The sequence below is a fragment of the Adiantum capillus-veneris genome, chromosome 10 (genome assembly GCF_014529385.1).
Source record: "Adiantum capillus-veneris isolate H3 chromosome 10, ASM1452938v2, whole genome shotgun sequence".
NCBI classification, from domain to species: domain Eukaryota; kingdom Viridiplantae; phylum Streptophyta; class Polypodiopsida; order Polypodiales; family Pteridaceae; genus Adiantum; species Adiantum capillus-veneris.
This window is the reverse complement of record NC_140940.1, coordinates 44,882,226-44,907,272: the sequence shown is the minus strand read 5'-3', so window position 1 is coordinate 44,907,272 and position 25,047 is coordinate 44,882,226. Positions and strand designations below refer to the sequence as shown.

Sequence of the window (25,047 nt, the reverse complement as noted above, 5' to 3'; positions counted from 1 at the left end):
CTATGGTAATTCTGGTGAGATGGGGTACAGACTTTGGGATCCTGAATCCAGAAATGTTATTCGCAGCAATGATGTTCACTTTAATGAAGCCAAATATCATTCTAAACCAGAGAGGGTTGAGGAGATTAGAAGAGTTGTCTTCCAAGAAGATGGACCTGCACGTGCAAGACAAAATGTCAGGGCTCAAGAGGAGCAAGGACAGGATAGAGTGGAACCACAGGTTGTGGCTGAGCCTAAGCCACCTATTGTGCGTAGATCTGGACGTATCATGCGACCTCTTGATTGGTTTGTTCCATCTATGAACTATGTCATGTTGACTGATTGCAATGAGCCTTCATGTTACAAGGAAGCAGTGCAAATGAAGGACTCTGGGAATTGGCAATTGGCCATGCAGTCAGAGATGACAGCTCTGCATAAAAACCAGACATGGAAGCTAGATAAATTACCACAGGGCAAAAAGGCTCTACCTTGTAAATGGGTTTACAGGTATAAGATCACCACTCATGATAGTCAGCCAAAGTACAAAGCAAGGCTTGTTGCCAAGGGCTTTAAGCAAGAACAAGGCATTGACTTTGATGAAGTCTTCTCTCCGGTGGTCAAGATGACTACATTGAGATGCTTTCTTGCATTGGTTGCCATATTAGATTTGGTATTGCACCAAATGGATGTCAAGACAGCGTTCTTGCATGGTGATTTAGATGTGGAAATTTACATGCAGCAGCCAAAAGGGTTTGTTGAGAAAGGCAAGGAAGATTTGGTATGCCAGTTGTTAAAGAGTCTTTATGGCTTAAAACAATCACCGAGGGCATGGTACCATAAGTTCCTCAAGTTTATGCTTTCTCAAGGCTACAAACCTAGTGAGTTCGATCACTGTCTATATACAAAGAAGGCTAAGGATGGCAGTTGGCTGATCCTTATTTTGTATGTGGATGACATGTTGATTGCTGGCAAGCACTTGGAAGAGATTTCAGCTTTGAAGTCAAAGATGGCAAAATCGTTTGACATGAAAGACATGGGTGAGGCAAGTCATATACTTGGTATGTGCATTGAGAGAGACAGATCAAAGAAGTTGATTTGGTTATCTCGAACAGAGTATATTGACAAGGTTTTGAAACGTTTCAATATGGAGAAGGGAAAGGCATTGAGTGTTTCATTGCCACCATATGTGAAACTTAGCAAAAACAAGATTTTCCTGTGTCTGAGGAAGAACATTCTTAAATGGATAAGATTCCATATGCGTCTGCAGTGGGTAGTTTGATGTATGCAATGATTGCTACTCGCCCAGACATTGCATTTGCAGTGGGAGTAGTAAGTCGATACATGTCAAACCCAGGCAATAAACATTGGGAGGCAGTGAAAGGAATATTGAGATACCTGAAAGCTACAAAGAGTATGCGTATATGCTATGGGAGTCAGGAGCTAAGTGTAAAGGGTTTTACAGACTCAGATTATGTAGGTGACTTAGACAACCGAAGGTCTACGTCAGGGTATGTCTTTACATTGGCTAGTGGAGCAGTATCATGGCGTTCTAGATTACAAGATTGTGTTACTCAGTCTACTACAGAGGCTAAATATGTTGCAGCATCAGAGGCATGCAAAGAATCAATTTGGCTTAATTGACTAGTAACAGATTTGGGAATCAAAGAAGAGATGCATGTGTTATATTGTGATAGTCAAAGTGCTATATAATTGGCTCGCAATCCAGTTTATCACTCAAAGACAAAGCATGTGGATGTGAAGTATCATTTCATCAGGGAAATGCTCGAGGATAAGCAACTTCAGCTTGTCAAAGTTCACACCACAGAAAATCCTGCTGATCTACTTACAAAAGGACTTCCCTCAGAGAGCTTTGCGCATTTTTGCAAGCAATTAGGTGTAGGGTAGTACATCACTTCTCTACATCTCTTGTATATTAGCTTGTATAGTAGCTTCTCTCACACTTAAAGTACCACATTGGACTTTAAGTGGGAGGTTGTTGGGGTATAAAGCCCAATGTGGCCGCCCAGGTAAGTGGGCGGGCCACCAGGTATGTACACATATTCTTTTTTACAAACCTAATAAGAACTCACTATGCTCTACACATTACAACAGAGCGAGTTCACCATATCGTCGTGCTCTTCTTCTCGCACTCTCTCTCTCGCGTCGCACTTCCGCGAGAAGGCACAACATTGGATGGGATCTTAATTGCTTCTGCAAGTCTTCCACCTCTTGGACTCCATGACTACACAACTGCACCAACACACTCCCAACGCTTTAGGTCAACAAGAGTGCATCACCGATTCTTTTTCTCCTAGATTGTGGGATTTTGTTTTTGATGTTTTGGTGCCCAATAGTGAATGAAAACTTTCTTGTAGCTATGAGATGAGCTATCTACATGAATGTCTAACTTTGCAACTCTTATTCATATCGGATATTCCGAATCTAATGCTCTCACAAGAACAAAATTCCCTTTCCTTATATCAATTTGAGGCCTAAAAGGTTCCTCAACCTTGCACTTTGAGGACCAACAAAGTAATCATTCAATTGTTCATATCCTTGAAACTCATCTTTATCTTCCTCTATCTATTGCATTTGATGACTCCCTGCTGCTGTAGTCTTTGGCCAAAATGCTATATATTCACTAGTGTGTTTGTCGGTTGGTTGGTTGGTTGGTTGCTGAAACTCACTAACTATTCTTTGCCAATGAAAATAACTGGCTTCAGAATAATGGTCCTTTTCCTTAAATAGAGAACATATTTTTCAGAAATCAAGATATGTCTTAATCCATTGAATAGTTAGCATACTCTCCCTCACATAGTCTGCTATAGATACCACATCTAGGCATCCTATAGGAAATTTTGGTCTCCCTTGATCATCTTATTTCTACAACTCACTTCTTGACTCTCTTGGCATCCAATCAAGTGATTTGGGATGAATTTTGTATAACATTAGCTGGAGTTCACATTGCATATAGAAACAAAATTGAAGTTGTTTACAGTTTCCACTAGAGCATCTTGTCCATCACACATGTACTCTTTAACAAAGGATTTGAATCCAGGAACCTCTGCCATCAGAAATGGTATTAGAGATGAGCTTTCACATTTTTGAAAATGTTTCATTAAATATGGAAAAGTGAATGCCATTCCTGTTTGGAATCTCTCTGAGAACCTACTGAGCATTGCATCTATGTCCTCATGTGTACGACCCATCATTAAGACTCCCAAATGCACGGTTTTGAAAACACCTTTTGCTACTAGCAAGGATAAGAAGGCAAATAAATAGAAATTCTTATTCTCTCTTGCACAATTATCTAGCTTTAGCGAAAAAATTTTGGAAAATTTTCAAAATACAGGAATGAACATGGTATCCATAACACATTGAGAGAATGTTGATTGTAAGTTAGCAGTCTCTTCATTACATCCTTCAATGGCCAACGGTGGTGTTATTGTTGATGCAGTCCTCTCATGCTCATGCTTCATTCTGTTTTGGTCGTGTAGAGCCATCCTTGAGTTCAATGCACTGAATAATGTTACGTTACTGTGTGGCATATCATCATGGCATACATCTCCTAGTCCATGGTTGTTTGCTCTTTCCAAATACTATAAGCAAAAAGCAAAGGAACCAACTGTAGGATTGGGTTCTAAAGGCCATAGACCATTAAGCTATAAATGACCATGCATCCTATGACCATGTCTATGCATTATCATACATGCTAACGATGCTTGCAATTGATATGCATTCACATAGTCTTTTGAGTTCACACGCAATTAAGATATTGTTAACTTTTTTTGCTCCATTTTATCATGTATAATGCATAAATACTTATCTTTTTGTAATTGTGAGAACTTACGTCATGTGTAGTACACATTCCTACTGTAACTTTGTTGTTGCATCATGTGAATTCTGCATTCATCCTTCAAATATGCAATCAATTCATCATCCTTTGTTGACTCTAGTTAAGACTTTATTCGACTACACACAACACATTTGGAGAACCACTTGTTTTTTACAAAGTCACATTAGTAAACTCTATATTCCAAATCCTATTGAATATAGTGCTAGACATTGGCTTGAGAATCATATTGACGAGTGTTTTATGCAAACTGTCTATTTGCTTGTACATGTTCTGCATTGCAAACAATGTTTCTCTAATTCCATCTTCCATAGTTCTACTATTATGTGGCATTCTCTGAGGTTTTTCTCTACGAAAGATCCCATCAATGCCCTACCAATTTCTGTGTGGCCTCGTCCTTTTCTTATGACACCATCACTATCATTCATTAGGCGTTGAACCCCATTTTCAAAAAATTTACGGTATCAATAAAATGAAGTTTTTGGAATGACAAGAATTTCGTACCAAGCTTTATTGCAAACCTCACCACCATTAAAAGAAAATACATAGAAAGTCTTTGCAATTATTGTGTTCTCATGCCAAACAGTCAACATTGTATTATACACATAGTTGGTTCTATTATGCAAACTCTTGTCTCCAAAATTTATTATGCATAGCCGTGACCTTACCCCGGTTGGCTACTGACAACAAATTTTGAAATCCTATTTATAAAGCAATACTTTTAATTTAAAAAATGGACTAACTGATTCAATGCATATGTCTTGTAATGCATCTGTACCATGTAAATTCTCATACGCTAACAACGCTTTTCCATCGCACCTAGTTGTCACTCTCTTGATAGGCCAACAAACAAGATTGATGTTACATACATCAAATTTTGTAGAAGTACTAGCCTCACCAACATAGGATGTTTCAATACCAATATTGTTGTTATCTTCACCTAGCTCGCCAACGTTTACATAATCAAAAGGACACATATACATGACAACCCCTTCTGCTAGTACAAGTGTTTTTCCTTCATCCCATAGTTGAACCCTTCCATCATATGATGCCTCCAAAGCTCCCAATCGCTTTGTCAGCCTCATGCATAGAAACCCCCTTATGCGAGTTTTGGTCCCGGGATCCAAATTTATTTCATGGATATCGCTCAACTCGCAGTGTCTACATATTGACACTAACACAATCCTACACCAATGCTTTTGGAAAAGCAGATTTTTGTTTTGAAAAGCTCAAAAATTCCAAGCGGATAAAATACCTTCCATTGTGAGAAAACGCTAAAACTAGAAAATCTACATAGAGTGTCGAAAGTGTGTGAATAATCCATAAATTCAAATTTTGAACTTTTACATGCTCGATCTCTCTCTGTCTCTGCCACAACTTTTTGAAGCGTTTCCCTGCCCCCCGCCCTCCCTCTCTCTCTCTCTCTCTCTCTCGTTTTCACAGAGTTGTTGGCAACATATTGCATACCTCTGCCACTAGTGTTTCTTTCGCACAGATCTGCAATCAGGACGCGCATGCCCCTTCACAAAGAACTGCATGCGATCGCCATCACCGCCTCCTATGCGGCCACTGCCGTTGCCAATCTTTCCTCGTCCCTTATCCTTTCTTCTCCCTACACAAATCTGTGTCCACAAATTGTGGCATAGATCCATTCTTGTTTTCTATTGTGATGATCAGTAATGATGTTTCAGTTTTCCCATGAGTGTAGCTATGTAGTCCTTATTAGCCCACTAAGTATTCAAACAGCCTAGTAGGCCAATAAGTTGGATTCTTGAAGTGTGTATACCCATTATTTCGAGTGAAGGGAACTATGGTGTTCATCATTTTATGTCAATTAAGGTGTAGATCTTAAGTCTTATCTATACTAAGGATAAAGGGAGAGGGGGAATTCCGGTTTCCCCCCTCCCACGCGTCAGAACCTGCTTCAACCGGTAGGTGTGGCCTGCAGCTCCGGGAGCACAGTGATGCACACACACACACACACAGAGAGAGAGAGAGAGGCTATACTAGTGTCAAGTTAAAGGGGAGGAGTTGAAGTGTAAGCTTTTTTATTAGTATGTTCTGCCCCTCTAGACAGTTATGGGTCATTATCTGGTTTATGGGTCGTCATCTAGGTTATGGTCATGACTCCCGTTGCAACCCATTTCCTTCCGTAGACACCTCCGGAAGGAAACACCTCCTTGCCTCAAGATAAAGAAATAATAGGGGTTTATCCAAAGGCCTAACAAATAAAACCATACAAAATACAACCCATTGCAACTTAACCATTACAAAATACATCAATTTAGCTTCAAAATTTAACTCTAGACATGTCAATTCCATATCAATTTAACATATGGTTAGTCAATACAGATATGAAATTAGGAGAGCTGTTTAACTATAGTACACTAGTTAAGCAGAGTAATACAAAGGCTAAGCAGAGGGCTATCACAGATACGTGATGCCATTGGGGCAAATGTTGTCGCCCTCGCGGATAAATCCGTTGGGAACAGTCACCACATCATGGGTGTTACCGCACTTGCCTCTGATGAAGCGAAGCAGATCCATTTCCACTCCAAACCAGTACGTGTCTGTAGTGGGCTGAATAGAAAACACAGCATCATAGCACCTCTCATCCAAATGCCCCATCAAATGCAGCAGATACGCCGCATACAAGCGCGCCCGATGCACCCTCGTCTCCCTCAGCAGCTTCCTCAGCTTCCCCACCAGCTCCCTCTCCGGCTGCAGAATGGGCACCACTTGCCCTTTCTCATAGCTATAGTGGTAGAATAGTGCAAGTGTCCTCACATATATCAGCGACCCTGAACTTTTCTCATCGACAAGTTCTGCTAGCCTGTCCTGCAATGGCGTCCCATCGCTCGTCTTCGTCTGCGCTAGAATGTGCGGATACCTCCTCACCACTCCGCCGAAGCTATTGGTGGCTGCCCATCCCACTTGCCCTGCTCCTACCTTGTCTGCCATCTTGCTCAGCACCTTCTGTGCTAGCTTCAACTCCTCCAGCCCCACCTTCTTGCTTGGATCTGCCCAAAACCCCACCATGTTCACTGCCGCCTGCAACATAATTGGCAACAGTAATAAGCACAAGATTGAGTCCAGCTCTCCATCTTGAAAGAAGATTGATATGTGCAACATTTTCCTTTACCTGCTGGACAAATGCATCACCCTCGTCCATGAAAATTGACAGAAAGTCCTGTCCTAGCCTATGCCTGTAAAGATATTCTATAAGCTTCCTATGGTTCTTCACCACTGCCTCTGGCTGTACAATTCTAGCATACTCCCTTCCAAGCATCTTGTATGCAAATTGGAAGAATTCGAACTCGTCCGCTCGAATTACTCCAAAGCCTATTGCTCTCTGCAGGAGCTCGTCGTAGTACCTCAGCATGCTTTGATCGTTGCGGTCTCTGAGGAAGATGAAGGATGCAGAAGAGCATATGAGAGTGACGGAGGATACAGTTGCATTGGTGATGATCAATATGTAGAAGATCAAGAGGGAAAGATGAAGAATACGCTCCTCGTATCGAATGTTCGGGAACCGTATGATGGGGCAGATGAAACTGGGCAATACTAGAATTGCTTGCAGGATGGAAGAGATGATCCGAGCAGTGAGTGCGCGTCGGTAATGGTCATCCCTGCCATGGATGATGTTTTCGGGATCCTGACTCCGACGTGCAAGTCTGTGAGTGAGCAGGATTGTGAAGAAGGCAGCGGAGGCGAGGCGGATGGCTTCAAGGAGGAGCAAGGAGGTGACCATGGCATAATCAACGAGGCGGAGGTAGCTCACAAATGCGCCGAGGAGGACGACAGTAGCCCACGTGAGACTACAGAGAGAGAGGAATGTGGCGAGGTTGTAAAAAGAACCTACAACTCGCGCCGCCCACCTCGTCCTGCGCAGCTTACTCTCATATATGTCAACGGCTGAAGCATGACTGCTGGTAGCTGCTTGGCTATGGAGAGTTCGCTGCGATGAATAGACACTACTACCAACACTTTGCACATTAGAAAAGACGCGGCTGTAGAGACGGGCGGCATAAGAAGTGCGTGCACTTACAAGGAGGGTGGTTTCCTGAGAGCGGAGGCGGTGGCGGTGGCGGCGCCCCCACCGCCAACAGCTTCCATGGCAGAGGCAGTGCCACCAGAAATTAGAGCCACATTCGAAGAAACTCCAGGGCGCGTTAGTTGCCACGGGCGGCGCCGCAGTGGTAGAGACGCCCATAGCTGCCGATCCTGTGGAATTTGCCGCAGTGCTTGCTGTGGCGGTACTGGGCTGAGTAACAATACTGAGATCGTAGGCGGAGATGGAGTCAAGGAAGCCATCGGGCTCTTTCAGCCGCAGGGCGGCAGTGGCGGTGGCGCTAGCAGCGGCGATTCCAAAATCGAAGTCAGGGATGGAGGTAAGGAAGCCATGGGGCTCTGTGAGAAGGGGGTTATGCAGCGGGGATCGTGTCTTCTCCATATAATAAGTCTGTGTCTCAGGGATCATCAAAGCCGGAGAGGATGGGGATACATTGCACAGCCGAACACTGTGTAGAGTCTAGACTGAGCGTTGATAAAATGTCGTCTCGACAGTCAAAAGGCTTGCTAAAATTGCAAATTCTATTAGGCCTAGGCTCTAGCTCTTTGAAGTTTGGCCTTGGGTTGTCCTAGCCTATCGGCAAATCAAATTTTTATTTCCCTCTCCTAGGCTCTCATCTTTTCCAAAGCACATCTGCTCCCCAGCAGCCGCAGCATTTAATCCTTGCTTGGCCACGGCAGTTATTCCTTGCTTGGCCACGGCTTTTATTCCTTGCTTGTTTCACCTTTCCATCGTCCCGACTCCCTACCTCCTCACTATGGGCGGATCCCACGGGCTGGGGTAGAGCCCCAGCCTGCTTTCATCAGCAAACAAAGCCCAAGCTTCTCAACTCTACCGAAATCGGCAGAGTTTGAAAATCCTTCTTCTACCCCCGCCTCTTTGAAGAACTACACAAAAGTATTGTTGGCTGCAGTTTCGCATGAAGACGAAATTGATGATGACTGGCTAGGGTTCTACCCCCGTCGTGCTGACCCGCCCTACCTCACACTAGCATGGGCAAGATGGGATCAATGGTGAAGGACAAAAACGGGAGACGCGTCAATCGTGGACCGTCGGATCTGACGGCGCGAGGGTAATCTGAATTTACAAATTTGCCCCGAATTTACAAATCCCCCCTTCATTTACTATATGACATACTAAATCCCCTACATTTCAATGAATGCAAGTGAGCATAGTGGTTATTGCACATGGCTTGCAGTGGGGAGGTTGTGGATTCAAGACATGGGGCACTGCCCTCCCCGAATTTATACCCTGAGGGATCACAAGCTCAGGGAGATTGGCTTTTGTAGTGATTTCTTCTTCAAAATTCATAAACTGTAGAGCATCACTATCTCCCATTGTCATTTCAGGTTGATCTTCTCCTGATGTGGAGGTTTGAGATTTAGCAGCATCTTGAGCTTTGCTAAGTTCCTCTTTAAGGTGTGCAACCTCCTTCTAGTAGCCTTCTTCTTTCTGCATGAATCCAATTGAGAGATCTCGGCGCTGAATTTGCTCTAGTTTGACCTCTAGTTCAAGCTCTTTGATTTGTTGCTCAAGAGTTTTGTAAGCCTCATGTGTGCTTTACTGTGTAGCCATGGCGGGGTTGAGTCTGAGCTGATTGAGTAACTGTTTTTTCTTTTGGCAACGCGACTCTGATTGTGCCAGCTGAGCATTTGCAATATCAAGTTGGACTTGCAGCCGTTGAGCAGATGAGATGGAGTTTTGTAGAGCAGTGGTTACCTCCTTCAGTTGTTGCTCTTGTTGCTGGTTGCTTGTCCCTAAAGTTCTCAATTTCGCTTTGGATTTTGATGTAATCTCTTCTAGAGTTTTTATTTGTTGTATCCATGGCTTCTTGAAATGCCTCATTAGAAGATTTGTTAACTTTTAGATTAGCGATTGTGAGCTTTATTTAGATGTTGCTAAAGGTGATGGAGCCGTTGATGTCCACCATAGATCTCATCCTTCATTCTGTCCACCGCTTCATTAGCATATCTTGCATACTCGAGGCGTTCACTAAGTAAAATTTTCTTATATCACATGTGTTCACCAAAATTGATTTTAACTACCCCTTATAACCCTCTTGTACACATGAATCTGTAAATTTACAAGAAATTAAAATCCTTATACTTTAGTGAACTCTCTGAGCTTGCATATTCATCTATGTCTTCCAAGATCTCTAACTGTTGTGAAGTTCCTGCTTCATGTTGATGTGATGGTACATTTTTGTCCTTCGTTGGGAGCTCTGCGCTTGGCCTTTCAGCTGGTTTTTATTTAGACATCTCTGGAAGTGTTGTTTGTTCTTCAAAACTCTCCACATTGTGAGTACTTGTGTCTTGTCATGTTGCCTAATTGGAGGAGTCATGTGTGGAACTTCTTCTTGTTTCTCTAGCCCTTGTTCTAGCTTTTATTTTTTAGGTGGTGTCGCTTCCTGGGTCTTGGCTTGCTCTCTTTAATTTCCTTCTTTCTCGTAAAGGGAGTTCAATCCCATCAAAGGATCATCATCCTGGTAGTACATGGGGTTTTTTGAGCGGATTTTGAATCGTTTAGGTGTTGGATTCCAATTTTCTTCAAATTCCCTTTTAACCCTCTTTTTAGCTCAAATGTAGCTGCTTCTCTTTCTATCCTTGCCACTCTTTGGGTTGGCTCTTTGACTTGCACGATGGGGCGTGGTCATTTCTTGGGAAATGCTTCATCCACTTTAGCCTTTTCTCTTTCTCTTGTTTTCCTTTCTACAGGTGTTTCTTGCTCCTCATCTTGATCCTTGTCGCTTTCAGGTGTTGCCGATGCAGCGATCGCTTCTGATTTTTTCTCCACTTTAGAGACTTGGACAAGTCTTCTTTAGCCTTGTGGTAACTGGCAGTGCTTTGGTATATACCTCTTCTTCTTCTCCATTCAATTTTCCTTATAGCCATGAATTTTTCTAAGGGGCGGGCGATAGGTGTCCTGCTTGGCCAATAGCATGATATGCTATCCTAGTGAGAACTTTTGAGGCCCCCAAGAAAGATATGTGCTCGAATTTCTTTACATATCTTAAGGTAGTACGGATATATTGGGCATGGTTGACATCTATAGCCCCCTCTTTCTTTGATGTTTGTGTGAAGCTAAATGCCACTACGTGATTAGGGAATGTGTACCAAGGTAGCCTCTTTGCGATGCAATGGAAATGATGGTGGTAAAGTATGTCGGGGTTAAGGCCTATGTGCCTTGACCGATCACCCAGATCATGGGCGCCCGCCCATTGTTACCCTATACTTATAGTGAGTTTACTGTATAGGGGGAGCTGCCACTCTTTGAGTCTCCCCACCCATATCTGTGTGTCTCCTTCTCTCTCTCACTCTCCGTCTGTGGTGCTCCCCGATCCCCTTCAATTGGTATCAGAGCTATGGTGACCGCGGAGAGCACGATGGCTTTGAGAGCTTCAAGGCGATAGCTCTCTCGCTCTCGACGGTAGAGAGATTCTGAAATCTTGGAAGCTTTGTGAGAATGCAATTGGAGCTTGTGAGCTCAGTTGAAAGTGATGTATGCTCTTGTGGAAGCTCAGAAAGGAGTGTGGAAGATTGTGTGTAAGTGAAGGTGCTGCCCTAAAACTGTGTGCGTAGTAGCACTGTTTTCAGATTCGTTTTTCTCCTTGTAGAATACAGATTTGAGAATTCTGCTCGTCGAGCCCATCCGTTTTGACATGGTCTACAACTTTGCAGAAGAAACTTTTTGCAACTTTCTCACTGTTTTGCTGATATTCAGCTCAGACTGACTGTATACAGAAATCCCAGATTTTCTGTTGTCGCATTGTGTGCGAGTTTGATGCACTTTTGGAAGCATGGGAAATGCTTGAAATTGAGTGCATAAATTCTGAGCTGAAGATGCAATTGCAGCTTGTGTTAAGCTTGTGGTTTGAGGGTTTCTTGGTAGACTTGGGCAACAAAGTACGGAGGCGTTTACACACCACTGAGGCGGTCTCTTGAGAGACACAGTTTTTTGGAGCACACAGGTGGAGCTTCTTTTAGTGATTTTCACAGGATACTTTGGCAGTGATTTTGTGCTTGGATTCATGGTCTTTGCGGATGGTTTGCATATGGTTATGGCGCATGGTTGATGCCCATTATACATGCATTTTGGCGAGCACTTTCAAGTGCCGGTGAGCTCTCTTGAGAGCATTGTTTTCGCATTGATCAAGTTTCCGGATTGCAAATCTTTTGGCGCTTGCTTATGCGCGTGGTCACTCCGTTGATGTACGTTGAGTGCGGATTGCCATTGTATGTGAAAATGTGGAGCCATTTTGGCATTTCTACTCATTGGTATTGAGTAGTGTTATGGTTTATGGTAGAGATTGTACTTGAGCTTTTTGCTCAGTTTTCAGGGGAAATTCTGTCGAATTTTTCCCAGATTCTTGCCATAGTTTGTGATCGAGTGTTTACTCTCACTTTGACAGGTTTTGTCAGTTTGGACACGGTTTTGTGTTTTTTGTATCCACTCTCGCAAGAGTGAGGAGTTGTGTATCTTTCTTTGCTTGAGACAATGGTTTGCTCTCGGGTGGGAGAGTCTTGTGATCTTGAGCATTGTTTGCCATAGTTTTGCAAAGCTTATGCATGTATATTGAGTGTAGTTTGATGCGCATTGATTGCTCATTGTATTGAGCTTGCAAGACAATGCTTATTTTGTGTTGATAGCCATTGTGCGTCGAAACTCTAGCGAAATTTTCATAGGAGTTTTATGCGTATCATTTATGCGATCTAGGTAGAGATTGCGGGTTGCACTCAGCATTTGCGTGCGATGTTCTCTGCAGGTGGGAGATTTGTGCGTGTGTATGCATCGATACCGCATAGTGTGGGCTTGGTGATTAGCTCACAGATTGCAGTGTGATACTAGAGCAGGCAAGGCTTGTATTGACATTGCGGGAGCTCTATTTTGGAGTGTGTCTCACAGGTTTTACATTGTGTTTCTGGCCATATTTGTAGACAGTTCCAGGTGTTGTTGGTGAGGCGGTTTTGCTTTCTAGTTTGCTACATTGTGCTCATGGCAGAGACAGGTGATAGCTCAGATTATGATCTCTCCGAAATGTGCATGTTTGATGGGTCAGACTTTGCAACATGGAGAGAGTGTATGCTTGATGCATTGACACAGCGAGGGTTGCATCGACCATTGAGTGGTGATGCAGGTAGACCTTCAAACATGTCTGACGATCAGTGGCAGGAGCTAGAGGAGATGGCACTATCTACACTCTCTTTGCACCTTGCGGAATCTGTATATGCTCTTATTATGTTTGAGACTACTTCGAGAGCACTTTGGCGCAGATTACATGATATGTATGATAGATCTGACTCATCACGGACTCGTGTGAGAAATGTACATTCACGAGCACGCTGATAGGTGACATGTTGGTATTGTGGTCATTGTGGACACGTTAGATGGCGCTGTTTTTGTTGTATGCGACATCGTAGGAGACATGGCAGTCTCAGAGATGTATGTAGTGATGCCATGGACTCAGTTGCTTTGACAGTTGAGGCAGATGTAGTGTCGCAGTATACTAGTGACGGGGATGTCACTTTTACCTCGAGCTATGCACGAGATGCTATACATGTGGATAGTGCACTCCCTTCGCAGTGGTTGCTAGACACAGATGCTATGTTTCATGTCACGCCGCATCGTGAATGGTTTTGTAGCTATTCTAGCGGGATGCTTGGCAGTGTATGTTTGACCGATGGATCGGTGCATGCGATAGCAAGTGCAGGAGATGTGAGACTGTCATTACCGAGTGGTGCATCTTACTTGTTACGACATGTGTGCTATGTACCAGATTTGACAGTGAGTTTGATCTCGATTGGTCAGCTTAGAGATTGTGGATGTCAGATTTCACTATGAGAGCGAGATTTTGTGATGCATTTGTTTTGCTAGTGATTGCGAGAGGTGCCAGGAGTGGTACAAGTTACCTGTTGCATGTGGATCACGGGAGAGACGGTGTTGTCTTTGTGATCATGCAGCCAGGTAGAGAGCGAGAGAGCAGGCGAGTCTCTTTTACTTGTGGGTTGTAGGATGCTTTGCATGGAGTGCAGAGCAGTGACCTTGTTGTGCAGGTTGCGTCTACGGATGCACAGGTAGAGCTAGACAGCTCTAGTGAGTCACAACAGGATGAGTCATCAGAGGTGATGACAGAGATGACTCACATGGATGCTGAGACGTCGGCTATTGTGGAGTCATTTCTTGATATGCTTATGCCAGAGCTTGATGCAGATTCAGGACATATGGATACTCTTGGTACACATGTGATATGTGGTTGGCACGAGGAGTCACTCCAGTGCTCGGAGTCAGAGTGCCATGGTCTCTATGATAGGGGACAGGATTGCCATGAGTTGAGTTCTGAGTTGGAGGTGGCAGAGATTGCCAGGGTTGCATCAACGTTCGGTGTCCTCATGTACGAGATGCTGATCTCGAGGCTTGATATAACAGCTGCAGTGGGAGCATTTGCAGCAAGGTTGATTAGTTGTTCGATGACTGATCTCGGCATAGCGCATAGGGGAGGTTTGTAGGTATTGGACCGATACTTGCAGAAGTGCATGAGCTCTTGTAGACTCTTTGCAGATCTTGGATCTAGCTCTATGTGGATTCCGCAGCGGGATGTTTGTCTATCAGTAGAGCCGGATGCACTAGCTCATCGAGAGTCAGTGGGCATAGGTTGAGAGAATATCTCACCTTCTATTAGTTGTACACTAGTAGATCTTGCTTAAAGGCACATTGGCCTTTAAGTGGGAGGTTGTTGGGGTTTAAGGCCTATGTGCCTTGACCGGTCTCTCAGATCATGGGCGCCCGCCCACTGTTACCCTATACTTATAGTGAGTTTACTGTATAGGGAGAGCTGCCACTCTTTGAGTCTCCCCACCCATATCTGTGTGTCGTGTGTCTCCTTCTCTCTCTCACTCTCCGTCTGTGGTGCTCCCCGATCCCCTTCAAAGTATGAGTGCCTACTCTATTTCTTTTTGTCTAAGATCCACAAATGATGTTGATTTGCTAGTGAATATTCCCGTGGTAGGCAACTGGCAGTCTCTCATTGGTTTCCCCCCTTTGGGAAATCTTAGTGCATTAGCTCTTCTATGATGTTCACCTCTATTGGAGTGTTGTCAAATGTGAAATGGTGGTTCGACCATCTTCATTAATGTTGTGCATTAGCTCATAAGCCCTTTTGTAGTCGACACCACATGGTTTCAATTGGATATAATCTATAAGACCTATCTTCTTTCACAGTGGTCTAATGACATGTTCCCGTCCTAGGTCTTGAGCTTATTTTGGAAACATCTGCACTACAACTCTTGATCCTTGGGCATTTTTTAATATCCCATGGTAGACTGTGACATGCTGGCGTTCTAACTGTTCATTGGCCAACCAGGTAACATTTGCTTCCTTGAGAGATTCGTTTTCTAATTGGTATGGGTGAAGCTATGTCATCTTAGTCTTCATGGTTTTCTTCTTCGGAGCTCCCGAGGTAGATGAGAGAGATCCAGACAAAAAATCATGAGAATATGCTTGTCAGACTTGTTTCACCTCTTACTAACAAGTAGAAAGGCCAATACAAGAACTGAGGTGCAAAAAATACAAATTTTGGCCAAATTTATCCTCGAGGGGTGCACTATGTAATCATGTCAATGTATAACATGAGTTCAATATGAGGGTTTTAAAATGCACAAATTTTAGGCCATTTAATAGCGATACATTAAAATAAGGGTTTTTTATATTCATTTTTGGAAACAAAATCTAAAATAAGGGGTCATTTTATTCATTCAAACATGTTAAATGAAGGTTTTATTTAATACACCACGAATGCACGTTATATAGGAGGGTACTGAATGGTGAACCCCCTGAGAATTTATCTTTGGCGCACCTAAGATGCAAGGGTGTGTCTGTCAATGCAACTTGGTGCCAGAGTTGATGTACAAGGGGTGCATGTGCTCAGGTGATATGCATGAAGTATGATGGATTTCTAACCCCTGTGGTGAGAGTTATGGGCAATTATGTGTGCGTTTTTTTCCACTACAAGAGCTTGTTGTGCTTGAAGGGGTTGGGCTTTGTCAATCTTGATGAAACTTGACATGGAGATTCACTTTAGCCATATAAACATATCTGTGGGAAAATTTGATGAGACAGGGTCTACTGGTCATAGATCTATCTTTGGCACGCCAAAGATAAAGTTGTGTAGAATTGGGTCTTTTTGGGCTTTTTACCTCTTAGGTGCTGCTATGGGATATCAATTAAGTTATTGGTAAAGTTTGAGCTCAAGTGGTATGCAAAAAGTCTTTTGTGTGAACCCTTTAGCGTTTTCTTGGTTGTAAAGTGCAACATAGGGTTGTGCATGAATGATGTGAGTGTGTCAGGGTTGTGCAAGGTATGTAGAGGCTAAGTGGATCATACTTGTATGAAAATATGTGCAAAAAATGTTTAAAATATGACAGTTTATCTTTGGTGCACCTAAGATAAATTTTGCATATTATTGCCATGTATGCCATCAACTTGCCCTATGTAGCTTCTGTTAAGTTAGTTAAGGTGGATGGTGGCCCTGGTTGTGTATCTTGCACTTGGTATTGATCCGAATGAAGTCGATTTTCTCCTCCTGAGTAGAGTTTAATTCGAGGCTACCAGATTTTGATTGTGGGCCCCTGGAGGTTAGTAGAAATTAGGTATAGTTTGTGAAGTACCCCTTTCTAGTTTGAGGTCAAAGGGATTCATAATTTGCACAGAAGTGCAAAATGTCACTTTGCGGTGGAGATATGGTCATTTCTCCCTAACTTGATGAGATGGACTCTGATACACCCCCAAACCTCTACATGTATTCTCCTTGATGGCATCTGCAATAAACTGGTCTCCAATTGAGTCTTTTATCTTTGGCGCACCAAAGATACTAGGTCAGATTTTTGGTCAACTTTTGCACTTTGGAGCCCACTATTGTGTTCTCTTACTTGAGACGAGCCTATGGTTCAAGTTTGGTGTGATTTGCATGCCTGGTGCGGTCGATGCACACGTTTTTGTTCTTGAAAACTCCAAGATTTCCTTGTGTTGTATTGCCCCCTACGACCTTGGTGGTGGACAAAGTGGTAATCAAATTGCTTCTTGTTTTAGTTAGGAACTTACCCCTCAAGGATGGAGCAAGTAAGGACCGACCGATCATGCATAGAAGCTCGCAAAAGAGCACCAAAGGTCACTAGCTGGAGCTCTCTCTCGAAGGGTTCTAATGAAAATGAGAGTAGAAATTGCATAAGGGACTATACATACCTAGACTTTTCTGAAACCCCCCATCATGTGCCTAGCCATTGAGCCAAGTAGCCCTCACAATGTACCCTCGGTTTGAATTTTTTTGAAAACTGACACCTAGGACCTTTTTGCCAAAAGTTGTCCAATGTGGTTAGTGAGTCAGAGTGGCCGTCGAACAATTTGAAAGAGTTACCCAAAAATTGCTTCGGTCGTTCCATTAAGCTTCAAGATTTTGCATTTGACGTTGAATTCCAATTCTTACACCCTACTTATTTATTTATTTCTAACTATTATTATCTTTTATTAACAAAATTATCCAAACTACTAAAAAAAATTCATTCCACACTACAAAAATACGAAAGCACACCTAACCTAATTACTTAGCCTTTTTTTGTGGATTGCTCTCTTTTTTATCACTTTTTGGCCATGACACATGCAAAAAGAGTAAAAATTACAATATTTATTGATTTTTTGAACAGTATTTACATGCACACCTAAGGATTACTATATTACATATCCCTTTTCCAAATGTTTTAAAGGCCACTTTACTCTTCAGTTACTCACTGACATGAATCACATCGACGAACAAATTCTTTGGCAGCAAAAAACAAGGTTGGCCTCCAGATGCCTTCCATGAATATAGCCTTGGCTGTGGTTTCATGAGAGAAATGGCCTCCTGCAAGACCCACATGCACTTGTTCTTGGATAGGAAGATATTACTCTTCACTGACACACAATGCAAGATATCCGGGTCCTTTCCTCGTCATTGATAGAGCTGATTTCCAATCATTGCATAGCCATTTTCTTCAATCTTCATTGCTCTTTATCGTCGTTTACCCATAATTTTTTGGCACTACCACAATGTGTGATACCCAATCAATGTGTTTTGTTTCATAAATGAATTCAGCTTCCTTGAGCAGTGAGCTTCTCGATCTCCTCCTTGATCTATTTAGCAAAGGTCTCATTGTAGGTGTATGGTCGTTGTCTACTTGACTTAGCGTCATATCTCATATGGATAGTCTGCTGACATATCTCAAGATCCACTCCCTTGAGATCTTTATTAGACCAAGCAAAAAATCCCTATACTCCTTTAACGTTCGAATGAGAATCTCTTCCTTTTCTCGTGACAGATCCATAGCTATGTATGCTGGTTTTGAGCCTTCTTCTAGTTCCGCTGGGTCAATTCGTTTGGCATTTTTAGGTCCCTCGTAGGATTTTCTTGGTTCTCTCTCTCTCTCTCTCTCTCTCTCTCTCTCTCTTTACGCGTCTTAGTTCGCATCAAAAACTAGGTGGTGCCCCAAATTTGTGTAGGGTTAGGTTGCGGGTTTGTGTGTGTGTTTGTTGTTTTTTCCAACCCCAACTCAATTGAGCAGCACGGGAGCCTAGAAGGGTGCTTAGAGACCACTCTTCTTGTTGCTCGCCCCGGACCATAAAGAGATGATTGTGTACATGGAATGCCAACTCCAAAACAAAGTAGAAGAGTGTGAGTTGAATCCATGTGAGGATAATCTTCAAGAAGTGTTTGAGGATGTTGAAAAGCATTGGTATGACCCATGTATATTAAGCATGGAGGAACCTATCATGCAAGAAGGCAAAGTTTTCACAAAATCAAATAGTAATCCATCAACCTTTAAGGTGGTACAATGTGAGGAGTTACAACCTTGCCAAAAGGGGGGCTTAGAAGGGGATGGAGAACATGGGAGAGTAGTAAAAAATAAAATCATAAAAGGAAACTGTCAGGAGGGTATCATTCTCTCCAATGGTGTTTTAGTGGGTGGCTCTTCAATTATGGGACAATCTCTTAGTAGCAAGAAAATCCAAAATTTTGAAGCCCCAATCATCTTCACATTGGGTTTCACCTCTTCAAAGTCAACTTCTCCCCTCTTCACATATACCTTTCATCGGGGGCACCATATCTTCTTAAGCAAGAGGACATGAATACTTGGTGATGAACGGATGTTTCCAAACCTTCTTCATTTGGTTCTTTGGTGTATGGAGGTCGCACATTGTGATGCTTCTGGTCTTCATCATAGATGAAAAACTTTTTGATTGCTACATGTGGATATTTCATCAATCAGTACCAAAATCTATTCTCTTCCAATGTGTTGGAAGCAATAGAAACTTTTGTCTATTATCTACTTATGTGGTAAACTATTTGCAATATCTTCCAATGGAAATTGGAAGCATGGATCAAGCTTTCCTAAATCATGAAGGTCATAGAATTTTTGACTTGATGAGCCTACCCAGGTTGAATGAATTTTATGAGCTACAGTTCAGGAATTTGCTCATCCAAGCTCTTGAAGATCGTAGCAGATACATCAACTTTACACAGGAGGAAGAGCAACCAATATTTTATATCACATTCATAGTGATAGATGCAATGATGGACAACAATAAAATCTACAAGTTTCTTCAACCGAAATCAGTAAGTGATTCCATACCATACATCTCTCGTTGGGAAAGATATTTCAAGATCTTTGATCCTGGGGGGTGCTTATGGAAACTTTCTCAATGGAGAAGGTTTACTTAGTCACTTCATTACATCCTGCTATTGGCTCTGAGAACCTTTCATATCACACAAGGTTTTTTAAATCATACAACAAAGGTTCTTCAAAGATGAGAGCAGACAAACACAGACGTTACACAATCTACATGTTGTATGATCGGATAAATGGTACATAAATGTACCATTATCTAAGGGGGGGGCTAATGATAGCCATTTTTCGGCTTTCCATAATTGACATAGTACGCTACCTCACCCTACCAAATCACTCAAACATTTTGGTTATCCCTATCACTTCACTGTACATAGGCGTGTGTGAGTTAGGGGACTTTTTCCATATCTTCTTAAAAACCCTTAATTAGCTAGTCACTGGGCTAGTTGAGCCAATAAAAAATATAAGTATATTATGGTCCATTTGTGTGTAAATATTTCATTGTATATAGGGCCTAAATAAAAGGATTTTTCATAATTATTTTGGTATTTATTTAAATATTTCTACCTATAGTGTGTTATTTATGCTATGTACATTGACTCACCATTACCATATTTTTTTTTACCATTTTGCATACTCTTTATTCCATATAAAAATAATTTCATGCAAGCTTCTCTTATTTTTGGTGTAACTCCATCCCAACAAAAATCCAAAAAAACTAGTTCTATTTATGAGTATATTTTTTCACTATTGTGATTTTTTCCTTCCTACATCTATTCTCTATTACTCTCATAAATTAGACCACCAAAAATATTCATCTTTTTATGGTAGACTTATAATGAGAGAGATTTATTTTGACCCCTTTATATTTTTCCACCTATATTATTTATATTTGACATATACATATTTTTTTAGACCCCTCAATATTTGATTTTCTTAGTTGTACTATTCACTTATATCATAATCTCAACAATATCTTCAATCATAGACCTACCAAATAAAGTCAAGGGTATGTGGCATGCATGCATACACCATGGGGAGCTCACTCTTGGAGGTATTCAAAAGAATCATCCAAAGAAGGACCTCACAAGGATTTTGTGCAGTGAAAAAAAACAGTCGGTTTTGCTGAATTTTTAAAGATCACATGCTCCCCGAATTTGAAAAGGTGTTACAAACAAAAGTTGTAGCTCGTGAGCTGAAATTGCACCTCAAATTTTTTCATATTTTTTTAAGCTACGAGCTATGAGCTATGATTTTATTGGTGGACCCCACTTTGCCCATGCTATGAAGCCACACTCCCTCTTCCACTTTAACATTTTCCTCTTTCACACACACTTCTCCACTCATCATCCCCACCTCTCTCACCACTCCTCTATGCACCCTACTCACCTTCTTCTCAACCTTGAAGAATAAGAGAAACCATGGTGAACTCATGTCTCCTACACACACTTCCATTCCAAAATTGACCACCGACTCTCATTTTTCCTCATCCATATTACCCATATCTATCAATAAAACCACAAAATTCAGCCTCTTCTCTTGAAAGACAGCATCATGGTGATTCATTACTCATGTTCACTTACCTTGGATCTCAAGGAAGGTCAAGAGTGGAGAAAAAACGTACCGTCAAAGCTAGTGACCCGTCAACAAGCGTCAAAATTTGAAGGAGTACGAGCAGAAGTGGGACGCGAGAGAGAGTGCGAGAAGAAGAGCACGACGATATGGTGAACTCGCTCTACTGTAATGTGTAGAGAATAGTGAGTTCTTATTAGGTTTTTACAAAAGAATATGTGTACATACCTGGCGGCCCGCCCACTTACCTGGGCGACCACATTGGGCTTTATACCCCAACAACCTCCCACTTAAAGTCCAATGTGGTACTTTAAGTGTGAGAGAAGCTACTATACAAGGTAATATACAAAAGATGTAGAGAAGTGATGTACTACCCTACACCTATCTGCTTGCGAAAATGCGCAAAGCTCTCTGAGGGAAGTCCTTTTGTAAGTAGATCAGCATGATTTTCTGTGGTGTGAACTTTGACAAGCTGAAGTTGCTTATCCTCGAGCATTTCCCTTATGAAATGATAATTCACATCCACATGCTTTGTCTTTGAGTGATAAACTGGATTGCGAGCCAATTGTATAGCACTTTGACTATCACTATATAACACAAGCATGTCTTCTTTGATTCCCAAATCTGTTACTAGTCGATTAAGCCAAATTGATTCTTTGCATGCCTCTGATGCTGCAACATATTCAGCCTCTGTAGTAGACTGAGTAACACAATCTTGTAATCTAGAACGCCATGATACTGCTCCACCAGCCAATGTAAAGACATACCCTGACGTAGACCTTCGGTTGTCTAAGTCACCGGCATAATCTGAGTCTGTAAAACCCTTTACACTTAGCTCCTGACTCCCATAGCATATACGCATACTCTTTGTAGCTTTCAGGTATCTCAATATTCCTTTCACTGCCTCCCAATGTTTCTTGCCTGGGTTTGACATGTATCGACTTACTACTCCCACTGCAAATGCAATGTCTGGGCGAGTAGCAATCATTGCATACATCAAACTACCCACTGCAGACGCATATGGAATCTTATCCATTTCAGCCTGTTCTTCCTCAGACACAGGACAATCTTGTTTGCTAAGTTTCACATATGGTGACAATGGAACACTCAGTGCCTTTCCCTTCTCCATATTGAAACGTTGCAAAACCTTGTCAATATACTCTGTTTGAGATAACCAAATCAACTTCTTTGATCTGTCTCTCTCAATGCGCATACCAAGTATATGACTTGCCTCACCCATGTCTTTCATGTCAAACGATTTTTCCATCTTTGACTTCAAAGCTGAAATTTCTTCCAAGTGCTTGCCAGCAATCAACATGTCATCCACATACAAAATAAGGATCAGCCAACTACCATCCTTAGCCTTCTTTGTATATAGACAGTGATCGAACTCCGTTTGTAGCCTTGAGAAAGCATAAACTTGTGGAATTTATGGTACCATGCCCTCGGTGATTGTTTTAAGCCATAAAGACTCTTTAACAACTGGCATACCCAATCTTCCTTGCCTTTCTCAACAAACCCTTCTGGCTGCTGCATGTAAATTTCCACATCTAAATCACCATGCAAGAACGCTGTCTTGACATTCACTTGGTGCAACACCAAATCTAATATGGCAACCAATGCAAGAAAGCATCTCAATGTAGTCATCTTGACCACCGGAGAGAAGACTTCATCAAAGTCAATGCCTTGTTCTTGCTTAAAGCCCTTGGCAACAAGCCTTGCTTTGTACTTTGGCTGACTATCATGAGCGGTGATCTTATACCTGTAAACCCATTTACAAGGTAGAGCCTTTTTGCCCTGTGGTAATTTAACTAGCTTCCATGTCTTGTTTTTATGCAGAGCTGTCATCTCTGACTGCATGGCCAATTGCCAATTCCCAGAGTCCTTCATTTTCACTGCTTCCTTGTAACATGAAGGCTCATTGCAATCAGTCAACATGACATAGTTTATAGATGGAACAAACCTATCAGGAGGTTGCGTGACATGTCCAGATCTACGCACAATAGGTGGCTCAGGCTCAGCCACAACTTGTGGTTCCACTCTATCCTGTCCTTGCTCCTCTTGAGCCCTGACATTTTGTCTTGCACGTGCAGGTCCATCTTCTTGGAAGACAACTCTTCTAATCTCCTCAACCCTCTCTGGTTTAGAATGATATTTGGATTCATTAAAGTGAACATCATTGCTGCGGACAACCTTTCTGGATTCGGGATCCCAAAGTCTGTACCCCATCTCACCAGAATTACCATAGCCTAGAAAGATGCACTTTCTACTCTTTGGCTCAAGTTTGTTCCTAAATTCCTTTGGAACGTGAGTATATGCCTCACAGCCAAAGACTCTGAGATGCTTGTATGAGGGCATTTTGCTTGACCATACCATCTCTGGCACTGAATCCTTCTGCAAAACCTTGCTAGGAGATCTATTTACAAGATGAACAGTTATTGATACAGCTTCAGCCCAAAACCCATTTGGCAGCTGTGCATTAGACAACATACTTCTGACCTTCTCTTGTATGGTCCTATTCATCCTCTCAGCAGCACCATTTTGTGGAGGATTGTAAGGAGCAGTAAGTTCCCGTTTTATACCTTTTGACTCACAAGTCCTGAAAGGACTTTGAAACATACTCTCCACCATTGTCAGTGCGTAAGCATTTAAGCTTCTTGCCACTCTGATTCTCCACAAGTGTCACAAACTTTTTGAAAACACTAAACGCTTCATCCTTGTGCTTGAGAAAGTAAACCCATACTTTCCTTGAGTAATCATCTATAAATGTCATAAAGTAAGAAATTCCCCCTAGAGATAGGTTAGGCATAGGTCCACACAAATCACTATGAACAAGTGCCAACTGTGTATCTCTTTTACTGCTTCGATGCTTATGTGGCTGCTGTGTTTGCTTAGCATACAGACAATGTTCACAGAATTCAAAATCATTAAATGAAAAGCCAGACAAATACCCAGAAGGAGACAAGATTTCCATTCCCTTCTTGGACATATGTCCTAACCGGCTATGCCACAAAGAAACGTTCGGCTGCTCGGTTACATTGATTACATTTTTAGAGACATTTGATACATAAATCATGTAAAGTCCTCCAGACTTTACTCCATGTGCTACTGTCATAGAACCCTTGGATATCTTCCACATGTTCTGTCCAAAAGTGGTGACGTAGCCAGCATCATCAAGTAAACCTGTGCTGATCAAGCTCTTTGTAATTGCGGGAACATGTCTCACATTCTTCAGCGTGAAACAAGAGCCATTCTGAAACTTCAATTGAACATCTCCAACACCTAAGATGTCACATGTCTGCCCATTGCCTAGCCGAACATGATCTTTAGTGGTCACATAAGAGGTAAACCAATCCTTGTTTGGAGACACATGAAGTGATGCCCCTGAGTCTATAATCCAGTCACTCAGTGCATTTCCATCACATGCTGTAAGAAGAGCTGAGTCCATTGTATTCTTCAAGAAGTAGATGTCTCCTGACACTAGACTGTCATCCTCTACAACAGTGTTTGTCACATTTATTTCTTGAATCTTCACTGAGGACTTGTTCTTCTCACCATGGTCTTCAGCTTTCTCTGCTTTCCATTCTCTGCAGTCTCTTTTCATGTGACCCTTCTTGCCAAAATGGTAGCATTCTATGTCACTCTTGCCTTTAGCACTGCGGGACTTGCTACGAGACTAATTCCTCTTTCCACCTTTGTACTTTTCTTTGGTCCTTCCCCTGACAACTAAGGCTGTTCCTTTGCCTTTTTCCATTGTCTTTCTATTGGTTTCTTCAGTAAGCAGACTTCCTTCTACACCTGCTATGTTCAAACCATCTGGAGGTGCAGAATTACTCAAAGCTGTGCGAAAAGTGTCCCAACTTTCCGGCAATGTGATCAACAGGAACATAGCTCTAACAGGTTCATCAAACTTGACACCTTGA

General features: G+C 42.1%; 1 protein-coding gene across 1 annotated transcript; it reads right to left on the bottom strand.

The window, feature by feature from the left end:
• Positions 1–6,142: 6,142 nt before the first annotated feature.
• On the bottom strand, positions 6,143–8,562 carry LOC147448772 (uncharacterized). The gene is made up of 2 exons (XM_086521270.1): positions 6,975–8,562; positions 6,143–6,883 (listed from the first exon to the last, which is right to left on the bottom strand). The coding sequence occupies exons 1-2, from the start codon at positions 8,310–8,312 to the stop codon at positions 6,260–6,262; spliced, it is 1,962 nt and encodes a 653-aa protein (XP_086377396.1). The 5' UTR covers positions 8,313–8,562; the 3' UTR covers positions 6,143–6,259.
• Positions 8,563–25,047: the final 16,485 nt, after the last annotated feature.

What these genes read in the sequence shown, in the direction of transcription:
- LOC147448772 (XM_086521270.1), bottom strand. Translation starts at nt 8,312, where the DNA reads ATGATCCCTGAGACACAGACTTATTATATGGAGAAGACACGATCCCCG. An exon ending in GTGATGCATTTGTCCAGCAG is followed by an intron (nt 6,884 to 6,974) that starts GTAAAGGAAAAT and finishes ATTATGTTGCAG; the next exon opens with GCGGCAGTGAACATGGTGGG.